Source organism: Dromaius novaehollandiae, chromosome W (genome assembly GCF_036370855.1).
Source record: "Dromaius novaehollandiae isolate bDroNov1 chromosome W, bDroNov1.hap1, whole genome shotgun sequence".
Classification (NCBI taxonomy): Eukaryota; Metazoa; Chordata; class Aves; order Casuariiformes; family Dromaiidae; genus Dromaius; species Dromaius novaehollandiae.
The window spans coordinates 44,653,352-44,672,341 of record NC_088130.1 but is presented as its reverse complement, the minus strand read 5'-3'; the positions used below and the strand labels follow the sequence as shown (position 1 = coordinate 44,672,341).

General features: G+C 40.3%; 1 protein-coding gene across 9 annotated transcripts in view; it reads right to left on the bottom strand.

The window, feature by feature from the left end:
* Positions 1 to 18,990, bottom strand: part of LOC112987044 (high affinity cAMP-specific and IBMX-insensitive 3',5'-cyclic phosphodiesterase 8B) — a 93,162-nt gene that overhangs the window by 8,123 nt on the left and 66,049 nt on the right. For all 9 annotated transcript variants that reach the window (XM_026106713.2, XM_026106710.2, XM_026106711.2 and 6 more), the window contains 10 exons: positions 18,469 to 18,557; positions 17,739 to 17,799; positions 10,744 to 10,795; positions 7,533 to 7,610; positions 6,547 to 6,623; positions 5,202 to 5,366; positions 4,256 to 4,301; positions 3,688 to 3,823; positions 1,247 to 1,445; positions 359 to 576 (listed from right to left, as the gene is read on the bottom strand). In XM_026106713.2, the coding sequence (XP_025962498.2) occupies positions 359 to 576; positions 1,247 to 1,445; positions 3,688 to 3,823; positions 4,256 to 4,301; positions 5,202 to 5,366; positions 6,547 to 6,623; positions 7,533 to 7,610; positions 10,744 to 10,795; positions 17,739 to 17,799; positions 18,469 to 18,557 (1,121 nt within the window). The remainder of the gene's footprint in view (positions 1 to 358; positions 577 to 1,246; positions 1,446 to 3,687; positions 3,824 to 4,255; positions 4,302 to 5,201; positions 5,367 to 6,546; positions 6,624 to 7,532; positions 7,611 to 10,743; positions 10,796 to 17,738; positions 17,800 to 18,468; positions 18,558 to 18,990) is intronic.

Genomic DNA, 18,990 nt, shown 5'->3' with positions numbered 1-18,990 from the left:
GTGACAAACATGCCCCAAAAGCCATTCCCCGGCTCCTGCAACAAGAATGCAGTGCGCCACATGCAGCCTTGAGGCTTCCAATTGGACCGTGCCACTGTAATCCATCAAAGCATCTTTATATGCTTCCAAACAATATAAAACATGCAATGCTACAAAATACAGAGCATGGGGAAAAAATTAAAGTCTTTTTAAAACAAATGTCTACATAGGATTCTGCAAGAGGCTGCATATTAATGCACCTATTCAAATAGCATCTTCTGTATTGGAAAGTAGCTCTCAATCCACATCAAACTAAAGTCCCCAAATAACCAATCCACAGACCCCTCCCCCACCCCCTTCCCTTCTACAGCAGACCCACCTATCAATATTCTTGAAAATGTTGCATTTGCTGTCTTTAGCTGTGAGCTGAAATGCCAGTGCTGTGTGGTGACTCTCTAATACAGCAGTATCATTGTAAAGGACAGCTAATTCACTGCCTGCATTGCACAGGAAAGAGTTGGTCCGTCCAGGGTGATCTACATCATGAATGGTGGCAGCTATTAATGCAGCCACCTCATCTAAATGGTCAAGGCTTCCCTAAAGGAGAGAGAAAAATCATGTGTCACAAAAATCAATAAAATCTGATCACTTCTGTGTACCCATAACCATGCAAGTGTAAGCTTGAGTGCAGGGATCCTACCTCTTTGTAACCATTTTCTACTTACTGTGCACCAAGATTACCTTCCCTCAAGCCCCCCCACCCCATCCTTACCCAAACTCTGTTTCCTTAATGAAGCTTTTCACTGTGCCATCACCTAAGCAACAGCTCTACATTGCATCCTCGTGTAGATGTCCTTCTACTTTGTGCGTTTGTCTGAATGAGACTCTATATTCCTACAGAGCTTATGTGTTTTGCAAAGCTTCATAAAGAACTGTCAGTTATCAAAAGATTAAAAAAGCATTTTTTTTCTATTGTTGCCAGTTACAAGTATAAATTCCTTCCTCACATGAACAGGCTCTTCAGAGAAATTGTGTGGGCCTGCATGCATCACAGGAAAAGGCTTCAAGAGTAGAGCAACTTTATGAAGCCAGGACCATTATTTAAGTAAATACATGACTTTTGAATGACAAATCTAAAATGGCAGTACCATAGCTGCAGGTGTTCAGGCTGGCACATGAGCAAACACACTGAAATCCTCGCCCAAAAGACTCCTAGGTGATATCTATTTTACTTATATATATACATACATATTTATATAAATTATACCTTAACTCTCTCCTTGCCAAGAAAGAACGCTGTTGCATGCAGGACATCCGCTGCGTGTGTGGAGTTGTGGTAGGAATTGGAGGAATGGTAGTTGGCTTCAATCATCTGCAGCCAGGCTCGTAGTGTTGCTTCCGAACAGTTTAAAAACTCGGCGACCCCAAACCGAGCAAAAACTTTTAGGCCCAAATAAACTAACGGCCTAGAAAATAATAGAAGAAAACGATACCACCGTAAAACACACAGTTCTAAAGGATGATGTCTTTCGACAGAGAAAGACAACATCTTAAACTCATAAGATTTCTCTTCAGGACACCTTCTAAACACACTATTTAAAAAAAAAAATGAGGGGGAATGGAGAAAAACCTTTTACTTGCACATTTATAACCTCAAAAAAGCTTAGCCAACAGGGTTACAAATTATTACAATTTACCATCCTTTCAGACATTATTTTAATGTTTTGCAGAAATGGCAAAGTTCCATTGCAGCATCACCAATTATTGTGATTTTATTTTAGACCTTTTGATGCCTATTATAAAAATTTATTAAAAGCTTGGTTCTTGTATCTTGTAATTATTTGTCAATTGATCAAAAATACATTTTTTCTGCGAAGAAAAAACAAACTTGAAATATGACCCAGGCACATTCCGAAGCCTAAAAAGCCACAAGACAAACAGCCAAACATTTATTGTTTTAAATAACATTGTGACTTTATGGGGTCCAGACTCCTAAGCCCTGAATATTTAAAGCTGGTAATATACAAAGTATATTGATGCTTCTTGCAGAAGCTCTGAGCATCAGGTCACTGTTTAATGTAAACTGTTCCGGCTTTAGCAGGATTGGATCTCTTTCTAGAAATGAGACAGAAGTCTGTCATAGACAGAAAGAAGTTTGCACTGGGAATACTAACAGGAGCAGGTGTGTGCGCGTGTGTGTGTGTGTGTGTACGCGTGCGCGTGCGTGCATGCGCACATGTGTAAGGGTTAACCTCTGAAGCTGAACTTTTGAACTCTCAAGCAGAAGCTACTTGTTAGCTACAACTGGTACAAGCTGGACTCAACCAAAGTGGCACTTCCGGAATCCTCCAGTTCATAAAGAGACATGAGACAGAAGCACCCCTTAGCAGGCTGATTGCGCATCGTCCTTCTCCATACAAGCTATGTACATTGGGAAAACCAGGGGCTTGGGGTTCTGGAAAGGGCTGGTGCTGAAAAAGAAGGTGTCCAAACAGAAGGGGTCTTGGAAAGAAGAAGGGGGCCTAGAAAGAAGCAGCTGAAGCTGCTGGCTGGAGGGAAGATCCTGGGAGTGGGGGAAGATCCCGTGGATCTGAGAGCTGTGTGGAGGTGAATGCTGGGGATGCCCAGGCATCTTGGCCAGCGAGGCCTGAGACTGGCAACTGCGAGCAGCTGCACAGCACAAACAGGCTCAACTTTCTGCCCGACTTTCCCATGCCAAGAGTGATCTCCCTGCTGGGGAGGGAAGCTGGGTAATGCTGGTGGAGGGGAGCAAGTGCATGAAATAAGCAAGTGCGGCAAAAGCTCTTATCGCAGTAGCTCTTAAACCCAGATCCACTACAGGTTGTCATTTATTTACAGTCTTGCCTGTGGCAGAGTCCCACGTATCTGTCACATTTTTTGTTCCTGAAAGATACCCTACAGAGCTCCTGAGCTGAGAAGAGCAATAACCAAAAACCAACATCTGCAAATGAAAACCAGACAAATGCAAATTCATAAAATGGGCATTTTCTTTAAACAGACAAGGTGATTAACCTCTGCAACAGAATACCAGAGAGCTGTTAGTTTCCCCAGTTCCTTGCATCTTGGAATCAGCATCACTTCTCTCTCTGGATGACATGTTTATTTTTATCATCTGTAGGAGACCAAATATATTGGTGCCTCCTTTCATTACAGTCTTAAAAATCTCAGGCTCTCTTTGCCTTTTAACTGGTTTGTCCCCCATCCCAATCTTCCAAGCCATAATCAAAAGCCATAGCTGCCTCAGAGCTGCTTAAATCATGGGATATGAAGCGAGCGGCTTGCTTTTTCCAGCAAGACCATTTGTGCGGCAGCAGAAAAAGGGGCACCTATGGGACATCCAGAATGTAACACCACCAGTCCATGCCAAACAATGTCACCTGGATAGAGTAGATGGGGTACAGACAAGCTAAAAACTGAACAGGAAACAATCCTGAAGGGCTGTAGCTGCTGTCAGGAAAGACAAGAGTCTGCATGGGGTTCTTCACTGCCTGTGCATGCATCCTGACCACAGTGTGTGCCTGCCTTGCTGAACAGGACAAGTGACATCAACACACACACGCACAGAAAAAAGGAAGATTGCTCTCACAGATCTGCTATATCTTGCTTCAGTTCTTCCAGAGCAAAGCACTTTCTGCCACAGCACCTCGACAACTTTATTACAGGCACCCAGGGAAAGGGGTCCAGTACCTTTTATTTGTAACAGCCTCTAATTCAAAAATATTGAAGTCCCAGCTTTCTTCATTATCCAGGAGCTGTGCGATACAAGGTGGAACATCATTGATGGTAACTGGCACTGAAAGGTGACTATGGCTCAGGTTCACATCTGTTGAAATGGAATGCTAATTACAACACTTCTGGATTTTACTCTACATGTAGAATTCAATTTAGAAAACAAGTCTTTTTTCAAGACAAAATCTAGTTGGAAAAGGTCTGTAAAAGCCTATAGTATCTATGGTTTATATTACTATATGTTATTTGGATGTATACCAAAAAGAACAAACAAACTGGTGATCATCTCTTTGAGTGAGAATTCAGTTATTTTTTAGTTTGATTCTCTGCATTTAAAATGTGTTATTTTAATTATTTTAACCTGCTTCAACTCTGAAATAGACATAGTCCAGCACTTGTTCTACAGTCACTTAGACAGCCATTTCCAAAGACTTATACCACTCTGCAAATTTGCACGGATCTCTACATCATTATCATCTACAAATGAAGTAACAGTGATAAAGGGAAGTTTAAAATGGCAGCTTACTCTTAGAAAACACATACTCATTTCCTGACAGTCTTCTCAAGCCATCCTGAAATAAGCAAAGATGTAAGTTTTAGACACACATAGTACACATGCATGATTAATTCTAAAAACACGACATGCATTTTCTCTTTAGGCACTGGGTATTGACAACATTACTCCTATTGTAGCATCATATGCACCATCTTTGTTTTGAGGTCTTCCACTACACATACAGAAGGACCCAACAAGAAGGTTGGAACTTCCAGCTCCACCTTCTCTGATTTGGCAAGTTAGACAGAAGTGATAACTGCTTTTAACTGGACTCCAGAAAAGAGATCTGATACAGTCTACAATGTACTGTACAGTGTACTGTGCTCCTTGCTCCTTTTATTGGTATTTATTGGCAGGACTTCATCATTCACATTAACTAATACAATTTATTTTTCATTTTCTTTATATTATTTTGGCAAGGATCAGCTCAGTATTCATCAAAAAACAAGGTAACCTATGATGAAATCTAAGCAGTCTCTCTCTGTAAGGCAGTGTTGCTACTGTTAGGAAACTAAAGTTAGAACCTGATGAAAGTAAAACTCAGTTTTACTGATCTCACCTAACTGTTGGGTACAGCAGATGTAGAGCAATCCTTCTAATGCAGCATCTAAGCTCCTAGGGCTTCTAAAAAGCATCTCCTCGAGACAAAGCAGATTAGATGATATAGTTTCTAGTGGTATCCGTGTTCCCTTATACATGAGGATGAAAGCATCCAGTGGACTAAGACATGGCCATAATATACCTTACTACATCTTCGTGCTTACTGTTGATAGAGGCACCAAAATACTAAGTAGTGAAATTGTGATGAATTGCAACCTCTCCCTCCCATTGCTTGTAAACTTTTAGCCCAGAAGATCACTGAACAGTGATGCAGGACACTAGTAGCAGTGACTTCATCTTTACTCATTTTACTTACAGTCATCAGACCTCCAACAAGATCACTTGTGTGAGGATCTTCATCTTTGGTACCTAGCTGAGGGGAGTAAAGTTCTGTTGTCCGCAAGATTTCCAGAACTCTGTCCAAGGCCTCTGCTACTGTGATGGGGCTGTTTTCCTGGGCAGCATTAATTATATTAATAACCTAAAAGCAGATTAGGGAAGTGGGTGAGGAAGAGTGAATGCCACATTTTTCTTTTCTTCTTACAAAATCTTACTGTTGGCAAAATCTTTATGTTATGCTACTTCCCACTTAGCAAGTCCTATGTAATTCCCCTCAAACCTCTGAGTATAACCATGAAAATGTAAATTTGTGCTTTGATTCCCAGCTACCCAGCTACTGTTTGTAACTGGCAAACTCTTATAAAGGGGCAGCAGAAGAGAGGGTGTGAAATATCTTAAGTAGTCCCAGATGGACAGACCAACACCTGGCCATGTCACAGTCCTTCAACATAGACAGGGCTGCTCAGACCCAATCAAGCAATCCCTAGAGAATAAAAGGACTGCTGGACAGGATTCAGATATCTGGATATTGGATGTAAAGGCTTAATTTATTCAATATGGAAAGGAAGGGCAGAGAGCAGCAACAGCTGGGCTGTGGTTGAGAGAGAAGAGGATGGCTCTTCTCTGCCTTCCACAATACATCTCAGCTGCAACCTGGAAAAGCAGCACTGACACATCAGCACTAAGGACCGTTCCTGGCATAGCTAGGACTGAGAGGAATAAAGCCCCAGTGTCCTCTCCAGCAACCAGAAGCTGCTGCTGGGGTACTACAGACCTCCCTGCAGGTATGCAAAGATCCTGAGAGTGAAAGAAAAGGAAAGGAAACAGCTGCTGTATCAGGCAAGTTGGTGCTTGGAGGCAAAGGGCTTGGTGATGAGAAGATAGGGAGAAAGGAAAATAGGACTTGAGGATGGGAGATGGCAGGCACCCTGGTTTGTGGCAGAATTTGGGTAAAACGTGGAGAAGAACAAGTACAGGAAAGTGGGTGACAGAATGTGGCGTAGGTAACAGCAGAGACTGTTGGAAGCACATGTCCTCCTGCACATGCACAGCCCAACAGAGTAGGGTGCTCTTCCTGCCACAAGCAGTGTAGCTGAACAAACATAGGAAGGCCACCCTTCTTCTTCATGACTATGACTAGGAAAGAGATGCAGAAAGTAGGAAGAAAAAAAGAATAATAGGATTGATTTTAATTATTCTGTAAGACACAAGGTGCAGTATATATAATCCCTTGGCTGTAAATACTGCCATTAATAACGCATTTCCCTATAAGAGCAAGTCTAAACTCCGAGTTTGTGGAGAAAGCAATGCTCAGGACTCACCTTTGTGATAGGAGCTTCTATTGTCATTGAGTGGATCCTTGCCATGGAAGAGTACCGACGGGTCTGCAAACTTGGGGCTGCCATTAAAGAGAACACTGTTTACATGCTGCAGAGTGTAAATCATGTGATGCCATTTAGAGTGTGCCAAACACTGTCATCAGGGAACAGCATGACAGAATCCAGGCTCATCTCCTGCTTCTCCCATATCTCCCCTTCTGCCACTTCTCGCTTTACTGTTTCATTTCTCACAGTGGTACCTATCTCCTTTGCAGCCACCTCTCACTTCCACTGTCAGTTTTTCTATCCATCCTTCACTCCAGCTGTGCTCCTTCATGCCCAACACCTGCCGCTCTCCATTTGTTTGCAAATGGACCTCTGCATGCCATGGCTTCTCCTGTGAAAGTGTGTGCCCATCTCACCCCAGTGATGGCAGCAGCTCTAATGAAACCCGTTACTGCTCCCTATAAGCTGTCCTTCTCTCACTATATACCGCGGCAAAAAGAAATCTCTGCCACCACCATCCCAACCTGGCAGCCACAAATGGGATCAGAAGCAGAAGTGCTGTTCTCAAGCAACCAGGAGCAATAGATCCCTTCATGTCCCACTGTCTAATGAAGTCAAAACACTATTTACGGAGCACAACCTGCAGTTTTCCAAGGCAGGTGGAACTGGTGCTTCACCGTACGCTCTTTAAAACGCACATACATACACACACACACACAACCTCTCTGCTGCAGCAAGCCACTCCTCTCTGTAAAGGCACTATGTGCTGCCATGTATCTTATAGTGACATGGATGTTCATGATGGGGCAATGATTTACAATTCAGAATAAAGAGATTTTTAAGAAGTTACAAGAAACTAGAGAAATCTCTGCTTAATCAGCTGTGAATCTGTCTGGCTCCTCTTTCATTCTGTATTTCTATTACCTAGGGCAATTACAATCTTTATTTCTAACCTTCCTTTTGATAAGTTTCTATTTTCTTACCATCACTACTTTGAGATGTTATTGACTTAACATCAGTCGAGTCTTTCCTTCTGTTCTTGCATCTGAAGGAATGGGATTCTGAAAACACAAAACAAAAGCTTTAAAAGTGTGTCTGTAACAGATACCTCTACAGCCTCCTCCATCTTAAAAATTACAAAGATTAAATGATCTCAACAATGTCACATAAGGAAGGGAAATATTGTAATGCCTACAATTCAGAACAAGGGACTGAGATATAAACTAAGTATCTATCAACTTACAGCAACTTGTCTGAAGTCACCTGGGAAGTTGCTTCTCAGGAAAAGCAAGGCAATTTACTGAACAGCAGACTCACTTCACCTAACATTAGCTGCCTAAAAGCAGCAGTCTTTCAGATTGTCTTTGTCTAAGGTAGTTGTCAAAGATGCCTCTAAATTAATGGGGGCAGGCTGGGGCACAACCACAGAACAGTTCAGTCTGCATCAGGAGAGATGTCTAAGGTAGGTGTGTTGAATCCCTCCTGCAAGTTCCTTTTGCTCTGCACTAACCACTGAACAAGTCTAAATTTTCAGGATTATGTACCTTTAGCTGCCTAGAAATTTGGCTAAGTGAGAAAAATCCCACCTTGGTCTATACACTTCCAGCCCACGTACAAAAACTATTCCAGCCTCTTCATACTCAGACAGCTTTTGTTTTTCATTTCAATAATTATTTGTACTATGAGTTTAAGAAAAATCCAACACAATGACAAGGACTATTTATAATCTATTTAGTCACTGCCAAAATTAACTGCACACCAAGCTGTCATTCTTGAAACTGCCATTTGGTGAAAAAAGAGAAATCATCACATCCAGACAAATGCAAAAGCCAGACGAAACTTACTCATATAAATGCCTGGACAGATTCTCAATAAATAAACTTCAATTTTCTCTAAAACCTTACAGTCTGCACACTCCCTTATGTTTATAAAAACAACAATCCCAGATATCTATGCATCTCTTTGCAAGGGTCTCTAAAGTGCCTATTCCCAGACTATCTGAAATGTCACTCAAAGATCAGAGACCATAGAAAGCTTTCAAAAAGAGAGAAGTATTGTGTGAAGAGTCAGAAATATCATAAAATTGATATTCTCAACATAAGGATAGAGCTACATATCCATGTTACAAGACAGAATTTATGTGGCATGCCTTTAACAAAATTAAATTTCATCCAATGCTCCAGAATTAAAAATATATCGATCTTAAAAATGACTGAAATATAGTTTCTGTGTTAAGAGTTACTTTCTTTAGTAAAAATTTACAAGTTAGTTTGGGTCTTTTTGTTTTGCTTTAGACCATACTGGAGAAACTGAAAACATTCTCCTCTGTTGTACTTTTGGTGCTTTTTGCAACTACCACATAGATTTACTCACCCAAGAGCTAGGCATAGCTAATGCATGCTAAATTATTTTATTATTTTGTTCATTTATTTGATAGCTCTCCTCTTTTAAAACCCTCTCCTGTGTTAACATACACAAGAGTTTAACATAACCTACTTCAGGGAGAGCAAACTCTTGCACATAAACACAGCCGCAGGGCGGTAGCAGACAAGATACTCCTTATGTGTTAAATACCAGCTAGCGAGTTGGAAGCTTTGCTAGTGCCACCTAGAGAGACACAGGTGCATAAAAGCTACTCTATGCCAGGCTACAGTTTTACTTGTAGATTTCTCTTAAAAACTTATGTAAAAATTTATCCTTCTCCCAGTGAGGGAAATGTCTCCTCATCCTGATGTGTCATGAAACACACCATCACAAACAGCAGGATGCCCGTGGATCACCGTACTACCCTCATCACATACTGGCATATGCCTTTAGATGGTTCCAGGCATTTATTCTTGCAGCATAGCCAATACCACAGCCAGGTGACTTTAATGAGATAAAGTTGCCTGTTTTCAGTGTACCATAGTCATCAACATGACTTCAAGTAACGTGGCTTCCTGGTCTTGCTGAAATCTGTCACAATAATGAGTGAATCTAAATGCCCCACGTAATCTGTAAAAGATATCAGTAAACTAATAACAATTCTATTCCAGCGTTCTGCAACTTGATTCATAGGCGTTCCCACCTTCCCCTGTCTGCAGACTCCACAACCAGGTAAGAAACAGCGAGAAAGAAAAATAGCACTTATTACAGGAGCACAGGAGCAAGCAAACAGTTCAACACAGCATGGATCAGTTCTAATGGCAATGACGGCAGTGAGAACAGCAAATTGCATATATTGTCTCTCCCCTGACCTCCACTATACTTTTGCACCACTAAGCTCTCCAGTGCTTCTACATACTCTTATGCTACTTAATTTAAAAAGCAGGGCATGTCAAGTGGTCACTTCCCACACTCTTTGATCTGTTATGTTCTTCCATGTGAAAACTGGAAGCTGGTTGACAATGTGCAGCAACATGCCCACTGTTTCAGTGGGAAGGGCTTCAGGTGCTAGAGGGTAACAGACATGAGAAACTATTCACTCAGAGGAAGGCAGCAATGATGCCTCTAGCTTAGATCAATAGAAGACTATTCAAAGCTTAAAAATGGCCTTTTATACCTCCCTCCTCAAGAAAAGTGTTATTCCAAACAGTACCCAACATTGGAGAAAGTGATTATCCCCTTATATTCAAAACGTTTAGTAACTTCTGCAGATAGCTTTTGACTGAGAGTTCAAATGTGCTGTCTGCAAATAAGCAAACCTGCCTTGGATACAGAGGGTGGTGCAGACACACAGCAACAACTCCATCATGCTCAGTGCTGACTGGACATGAGCTAGCTGTAGCCTGGATACTACACCGCTATCTTAGACCCACGCTGAGCCCAGACTAATAGGACCTGCTGACATGTCCTAAACTTGGAAACGCTATGGCAGATCTTCTGCTGGCATGAATCAGTGCAGTTCCACATTTATTTCAAGCAGTAAGGGATACCAAGTCACACCAGCTGTGGGAAAAGACACAGCATTTTCATACAACTGAGAGCAATGCATCTTAACTCTGAATGCTGGGCAAGAGCTCTGCACAGTAGATTGAAATATTAATTTTACAAACCCAATTCATGGTGCATCATTAGAGCGGCTGGCATCAGTCATAGGCCATCTTTTTTGACCACAGACTTGACTCGACAGTGAACAGACATTTCATACCAACAGAGAACCTGGCCACTGTTTCAAGCATGTAAGTACGTGAAGGTAAATGATAATATTCTGACCTGACTGAGAATTGTCTCCTGTATACTTCTCATCACGATGGCTCTTGTAGAGCTGAAGATGCCATCAAGAGTAAAAAATAAACATTTGTAAGGAAAAAGAATACAAAAAGATTTTAAAAGGGCAAAATTCAACACCATCCTTATCCAACATTTTCTGTTCCATTATTTAAAAAGATTGGCAAAGACTGTTCTTTAGGTGTAATTAGATGTAGAGAACTAATATGAAAGTAAACAGACATACAATGCAGGAAATCACAAATACAATAGTGCTTTTATGTACTAAGTTCCCGTCTAATGCCTGTGTCTGTAGGAGAAATGACATTCATTTTCAATAATGTTATAAGGACGAATCTCAAATAAACCTGAAAGATTCGAGGAATAAAATGCAAAAGAAAAAAGATTCTAAGATTTTATTCATTCTTGTCCTTTATACAGTAATTCTAAAACCATTGTCTTAGCCTATTTAAGCCAATTTTGCAAACATCCTCTCATGGATCTGTGATAAACTGGACAGTTTTCATAAAACAGAAAAACTCTCCAGCAACTGAAGGATAGGTGTAATCCATCAGAACTGAGGGATTTTCTTTAATTCTGATTTTTAATCATCCCCATGAATGAAAAAGTTCAATTAAAAAAAATCTTTTCTTTTTTTTTTTTTGTTCTTCTGAAACATCTTGGGTAGCTCCACAAATAGATATTTCAATATTTCATAGAATTTAGGTAAGAGATTTCCAGCACCTTGAAGTTGACACCTATTGCTTGGTCCCCAATAACACAGGTTAAATGCTTCTCTGTGTTTCCAGCCTGCTCAGAAACAAAAGCACATTCTGTCCAATATGTGACAGTTTCAATATCTGTTAATGGCCTCACCCCATTCCTTTGTTACGTGGTTACAAAAAGTATTTCTGTGCAAACAGGAAAACTGAACAGAACTTTCAGTTCCTCATGTGCTAATTAGGTATAGCTAATAAAGCCACCAAAGAGGACTAAGATATTACTTTTTTTTTTTTTTTTTTTTTTTTTTTTTTTTTTTACTATAGTTGCTAGAGAAGGTATACACACCATTTACTTCAGATGAATACACTTCTGTATTGGCACTGCACTTCAACAATCTTCATGCAGTCTACATTAAACATGAAATTTAGGAATCCAGTACAGTCACCTAATCTATGATAGTTGTTAGCTCCTTTGACCAAATCCATCACATGCCTATAGCAAAGCACTAGGTTGCACGGAAGCATGAAGTCATGATTGCAACTTGTGAACTAAAAGGGAGAGTACTGCAAGGCTGCACTTATCTCTTAGTGCTCTGCATATGACACCGCATGCTGCAGGGTTCTAATGAGGATTATTAAGGAAAGAAAGGAATTATGCAAATTCTCTTTTACGTCATTTTTCCACTCCTCCCATCTCTTTTCCTTTTTACTACTTGGGGAAGGAGGAGAAGAGGACAAAAACAAAAGAGAAGAGAACGGAAAGACAAAAAACAAAATTCATGAGAGGGAAACTTTTAACATGATTAAAAAGAAAAAAAAAAAAAAGGAAGGGGAAATCCTGCACTCACATTCCATACAAATCTTGTTTGGGGGAGGGTAAGGAGCTACTCTCCTACAGAAAACTAATTTTAAAAGCTTAAAACACCTTTCTTGTAATCACATAAACAGAGGGGATTGCAGGAACTCTGAAATAAATCATCTAGCTCAAACAGAGTAAGATTGAGGAAGCTTATCACATATGGTACACTGACACAAGGCATCTGAACTGCTCGCTCTGGTCCCAGATTGGAGCTTCTCTCAGAGCCCTTGGAGAACTCTCTCTCTCTTTATTGTATGACAGACAGAAAACCTTGACTCATTCCTCTAAAGTGTCCCACTAAAAAAAACGAAACAAACTGCATTCCAGTTCTGAATACTTCTCTTACCCCTTCAGTAGGCATGACCTGAAAAAGCCACATAAGGTAAGCTACAAGGGCAGTTACACAGTTAAACTTGAACTGGCATGTTCTTAAAAGGAGAAACATCACCTCTGCTATAAATTTATGAATGTGCAAACACTGGACTCGATCCTGCCAGGTCCCAGTTCACAAAGGCAGCATTAATCATTACCTAGGCTTCAGCACATGGGACTAGTCACATGAAAAGCCAATTCCCATTCATAAATCTTCACGGTAGGAACACTTACTACATTCTCAGATGTATTATTTTCCATGCATAAATCTAACATGCTTAATTTTTGTATGCAATAAATCTGGCACAGAAATCCACAAAGGTTCCTACACAGTGATTTCTAAGTGTACTGTGATATCCCTTATGGAGACTGTCAGTAGTGACAAAGAACATGCCTACAGTATTTCATGTGAAACAATGTATAATAATATAAGGATGCCTGTATGTCTACATACAGTGCCTGAATGCTGAGACCAAGACATTTAGAATTATGTTGACACAGTGAAACACAAGGCATTTGGATCAAAATTCGAATCATGGCAGTTTTTACTGCCCTGTAACTAAATACAGTCATTGATTTCCTCTAATCCTTCCATAAAGAATTATCTTTGGCTTGAAGAGAAACCTAGTAATTTTTAGCGCAGAGCAAAGTTCTGCTGCTGCAAATACTTAGGCATGGTTTTAGGATTTAATTAAATACACAACTGCCTTAAGGGCTTAATTTTCCCCAAAAACTGTTTTGAGAAGAAAAATTTTAAAAAAATCTCAACAAAAGCTGGATGTAAGTTTAACTATAGACAGGAAAAAAGCAACACAAATACTGTATTTGCCACAAAAGAGTTTTTTATAGCTTTTGTTTTGCAAAAAAAGAAATATTTAAGTGTTAAATGTAGCACTATTTTGCTTCACTGCTAAAGATGTCTGTATGGCTAGAGAAAAAAAATTATGCGTTTTATCGCAAAACACTCTCTCTTTAAAATGTGATTAAATGCAACAATTGACTTATTTTACAAATGAAGTCCCATTTCATCTTCAACTCTCTTGGCAATAAAGACCACAGACCTGTATACAGTTCATTACACAATAGTGTCATGACGACTGTGGAGTTGTCCAGTGGAGTTATCCCAGCTTTACATGAGAAGGAGCTGATACTGGAACCAACTCACTCAAATTTCTGATGGTATTTTTCAGAGCAAATCACCTGGTATGACCACAAATGGACTGTGGAGGCTGATCAAGCATTCCCAGAGAAGAGTGTGTGCAAGACAACAAACCTATCACCATCAGCTACCCTTCTGAGTTAGGTATTTTGGAAACATACTGCCTCCCCTTCTTCCATGTTACTCTTTGGGCATGTTTAGCCCTCTTAACTTTATCAGTAAACAGGCTTTGTTCAGTGCATCGATATGAAGAGACTGCTCCCCCACCACTGCATAAGGTCATGCGACAGAGGGCCACAGCACAAGGCGAAAGCCAGAAGGGGCGTTCTCGCAGCGGGCTTCGAGGGGCCAGGCTCCCTCAGCAGGTACTCGCTGCCCAGCTGCTGCCCAGAGCCACAGGCTCGCACCTGCCTGGCAGAGGCAGCTGACTGGTGAGCACCATGTCTGGCACGTAAGGTCATGGAAGCCATCATGCTGCAGCAAAAATATGTGAATTGACAGCACTGTGCTGTGGGATCATGAGCCAGGCAGATGTCCTACATAAAGCATGAATCTCAGCGAACCCAAGCATTGACTATTTATTACAGTGTTGGAAAAGAAAGAATTTAGGCCAGTCTCAGTGTTTACCTCATGAGGTGTTAATCCATCAGAGAAAAGAGAAGAAGGGAACGGCAGCCTGAAAGCTTCACAAACTGCACCCACACCACAACCTGGATAGGATAAAATGGCTCTGCAAGATGCAGAAGCTTGGCACTATGTGTTATGGATGCTCCTAGCAGGCTAACTGAGGCCTCCTGGCCACCAGAAGCTGTAACTCAAATGCTGACCTCTCAATGCCTGCGTGTGTCCCCTCATCTGAAAGGAAGCCAAGTCAAGCCCAAGCTACTAGGCCTATTCAAGCTCCACCTTGAGGAAAAGTCAAGCGGCACCCTGTCACACTCTAAGCAATCTGCAGTGCCTGCAGGCACATTATCAATTTACACAGCTGCTGTATTATTTTCCTTTTTCAGGATGAAAGCAAGGGACTGCCTTCCAGCAGAGCCTGAGAATGACTTCTGAGGGGTCTAAATGAATAGATGGGATAGGTTACTAACTCTGAAACCAAACAACAGAAGTGTCGGCAATGGGCCTGCCTACATTTGCTACTTTGATTTGTTTTATCCTTTGATAAAGTCTCATTTTACTCCAGTGCAGCACGTCTCCACTGCATTAGGAGCAGGGGAAAGAGAAAATGGCTCCATCTCAGCAAAAGCTACACCTATGGTCTTATTATCTCAACTGTCTCTCACTGAAGACAGAGTGCTATCAACTGTCTAATCTCTCAATCCCTAAAAAACATTCCTCTCCATATCATGAATGCCGAAAGCCTATGCAACTCCAGACATACCTTTTCCTTTCCCTGACAACTTTTCCAAGAGGATGGTGCACTACATTGGAAAATGCAGCATACTGAAAATTACAAACATAAGGGGTACCATAAAAATGACTGAATTAAATTTTATTTAAAATTTAAAATCCCCAGAGCCATTATATTAATATTAATTCAATAACTGGCAATAATTTTCCTTTTTCTTCAAGCTTTTTCTGGATTTTCAGTCTGCCTCACTAACTGCTGCAGAGGTCTTCATGCAAAATTTAGTTTGAGCTTGGAGCAGTCTGTTAAGAGTTGCACTTTCTCTTTGGTTGAACCACTCTTTGCCACCAGAGGGTGCAAAACTGCAGAGTCTAAAGGTTGAACAGAATTAATTTCATCAAAGTATCACTGCTAAAAAAATAATTTTAAGTATTATGAATATAATATAGGTATTACTATACATCACTACCACCACCCTATCTAAAATTAAAAAACAAAACAAAACAAACCCCCAAGACACTGTTAGAACTCTCTTTGCAGCAACAGAGCACTTGATTCCCTACTACAAGCAGGAGAGACTTCCACCAGAAAAGTGGAAGAGAATAATTACCTAGTTCTGTTGGATTTACCTTGATTTTTCCCCTATCGGCCTTAAATCTCCACAGATTATGCTTTCTGTTAGGCTATGATCTTTAATCTTTGTGGTAGATCCCTACACAGATCTCTAAGAGTTCAAAACCCTTTAAAGGTTATAGTCCCTGGGCTCTCCAGATGTGTAAGGCTTCTCAGGCCTGCCTATAAACTCATTCCATCAGAGCTTTATTTACCAATAACCATTCATGGACCAATACTAAAAACCATGAATGGATGGGGGCTAGTAATATAGAGAATATGAATCTGGTCTTATACTCAATTTCCTAAGTAAAATGTTAAGCTTACTTGCTTTGGCAGATCAATGAACTAGAAGATGAAAAATAGAAAACAGAGGAACTTTTATCTATATTCCTACCACTGCTTTTTGCATATGGCTGCAAGTTTGTAATTGTTTTGTACTGCCTATCTTGCATTAACAGTATCACATCTACACTTCCCTGTACCAGTCTTTCAGCTGGGTGTGTATTATAGAAAAAAAACCTTATCAAATAATATCTCACTGTCAGATCAACCTCAGAGCAGCTGTAAACAGAGCAAAATAAAAGATGATGTTTTATTAATGAAGTAAAGAGAAATACATACAACTTTAGCACTTCTTCTGTTTCAAAAATCTCCCAGGCGCTAGGCTGAGCATATTTAACAACCTGCTACTGTAAATGATACTTTACCACCAAGGTATGTTTTTAGTCCAAGGCTGAGGTCAGTTTAATGTATTTTGACCTCTCTCTTTCAGTGACAGAGCTTCAAATTTCTCTTGAAAGTTGTGCAGCTGTCTCCCTTGATTTGTTACTGTCTGCCCCTACAAAAGTTTGTGCAAGGGGTATGGTTTCAACTAACAGATTCAAATTTTGCAGAACACCACCTATTAACTTCTTCCAATAGTAGAAGTTTTCCAATGATGTATTAATATGGATAGGATTTTTATACTGAAGAAGGGGCACCTAAAGATAGATGCAACCACCTAAATACATTCTAAGCACAGATGTCCTTATCCACATCATGGATAAAAGCATATTTAAAATGCTAGGTAAAACAAGATACATGGAAATGTATGATGTTTCTCAAGCACATGCTTAGTCTAAAATGTTGCCAGCTACTTCCTATGCTCCTTACTTTCTGTCTCTCATTCCTACAGACTACAGGCTAAAAATGGATTTCTCCCCTTTGCTCAGAGAAGTCCAAACTTCCTGACTCTACAGGCCATACACAGTATTTTTGAGGCAAAACATGAGATACAATGAGTTTCTGCAGAGACACTTTTGAACGGAGCGGCCAAGGAGAAGATCACAACAAACAGCTCCCCACACCACTAGATTCACTGCAGGACCCATTGCTTGGGTGAAGATGTGCCTGAACCATAGACAATAGGGTCAACAGCTACTGCTGGTGTACTTCCTCCCATGGCTGAGGGTGGCTTGGATTACACTCCTCCACAACACACACGTTCTGTTGAGCATGTGATGTCTCAAGTCCTCCATGCTTAAATTATTCAAGAACCACATATCGGCAAACCTTGTGACAGCTGAGCATTGGTCATTATTAGACATAAGTATGGCAGTTCAGACTTGCAGCAAGAGTAGCTCTAGAAAAAAGCCTCTTAACTGCCTCCAAACTATGGTCTATGCTGCTCCACAATATCACAGACCGAACTGTCATATCCATGCTCCAGAGAATAAAAGCCTTTTTTTCCCTCCACTCACCAGTCCTACAGAAAAAGAGTAAGCCATTAGCAAAAAGCTGAGCTTGAAGCAAATGCAAAAGCTTTCTTGCTTGCTCAGACAATGAGAATTTCATTATTTTCCCAAGAGGATGTGATACTAATTTCTAAAACAAAAAATATCACTTTACTAAGAGTAAAAATGATGAAATTTATGACAATACCTGTTTGTTGTTTTCGTTGGTACAACGCAGCCTTTTGAGCGACACAAAATGTCTTATTTTCCTAGCAACAGAAATAATCGTTACCGCATCAAATGGTTATGAGAGAAACGAAATGATATACTGCTATTTTCCTAAAGCAGAGTTCTTGATGCCTTTAAGAAACCAGATACCAAAACCAAAACCAAACAGACTACTAAGCAACAAGCACTCCTTCAATGTTCTATGTTTTTGTCCCAGGATACTTCATTCTTTCCCTCCTGCAGGAATTCACCTGCACATCTGGGAGTAGAATTTGGCCATATGCATATAATACACTGTAAAGATGCAAGTGCATAGAAGCACGCACACAAACAAGAGAATCACCCAACTGCTGATACTTCCAACTGACTTAGTAACAGTTTGGATAATGGAGAATAATTGCATAAATAAGGCACGGGAACATGAACCTAAACTTCAATTTGTTGGTATCTGGAGTAGTGACACTATTCATTGTTATGATTTTATACACAGTTCTTTTAGCTGGCATATGACAACACTGAAACAGACAAACATCAGCAAAAAGCATGACCTTCTGAACATCACTCATTCTGCCTATATTCTTTATAGTCAGTAGTTATATCATCACCCTGCTACTACATACATGGGGGTTCATGCCAAACTCACAGGTGGGAAAAGAAGAGAGAAGAATCTAAAAACGAGAAAGCAACTATATTCTGGGCAAGTTAGTTACCCTCCTTGACCAATCACGGGTGTTATCTTCACGTGCTGCTGGATACTGTCTCCTGATTTTCTTCTTGCATAGTAAACCCCTTGCCATTCCTAAGCAAATAAACACAACAGAGACAGCATTTAAGAACACGTAGCTTTCAGTCAAATATTCATTTATTATTAGTCTTTGCGTCATAAATAACAACATTACTTCACAGTTTTAATTTTTAAAATACTGTAAAATTTATTAATACAGAGTATCATCTTTAACAGACATTTACATACCTAAGGACAATGTAAAATTGTTTCTTATGCTTCTCTTGTGAGAGAGTTCACAATTTTTACAAGGAACTTTAGGAATCGTCTATTTCAAGGGGTTACAAAAATTTTTGCTAGGTACCACAATAAGCAGTGGTGCCTACAACAGTTCCAGAGACTATCTCTCTGGTAGGGGTAGATCCAAACACTAAGCACCATACATATGGACCTCTGCTGAGCATCACACAGCTCTGAAGTCATCGGTCCCTCTAATGATATACAAGCT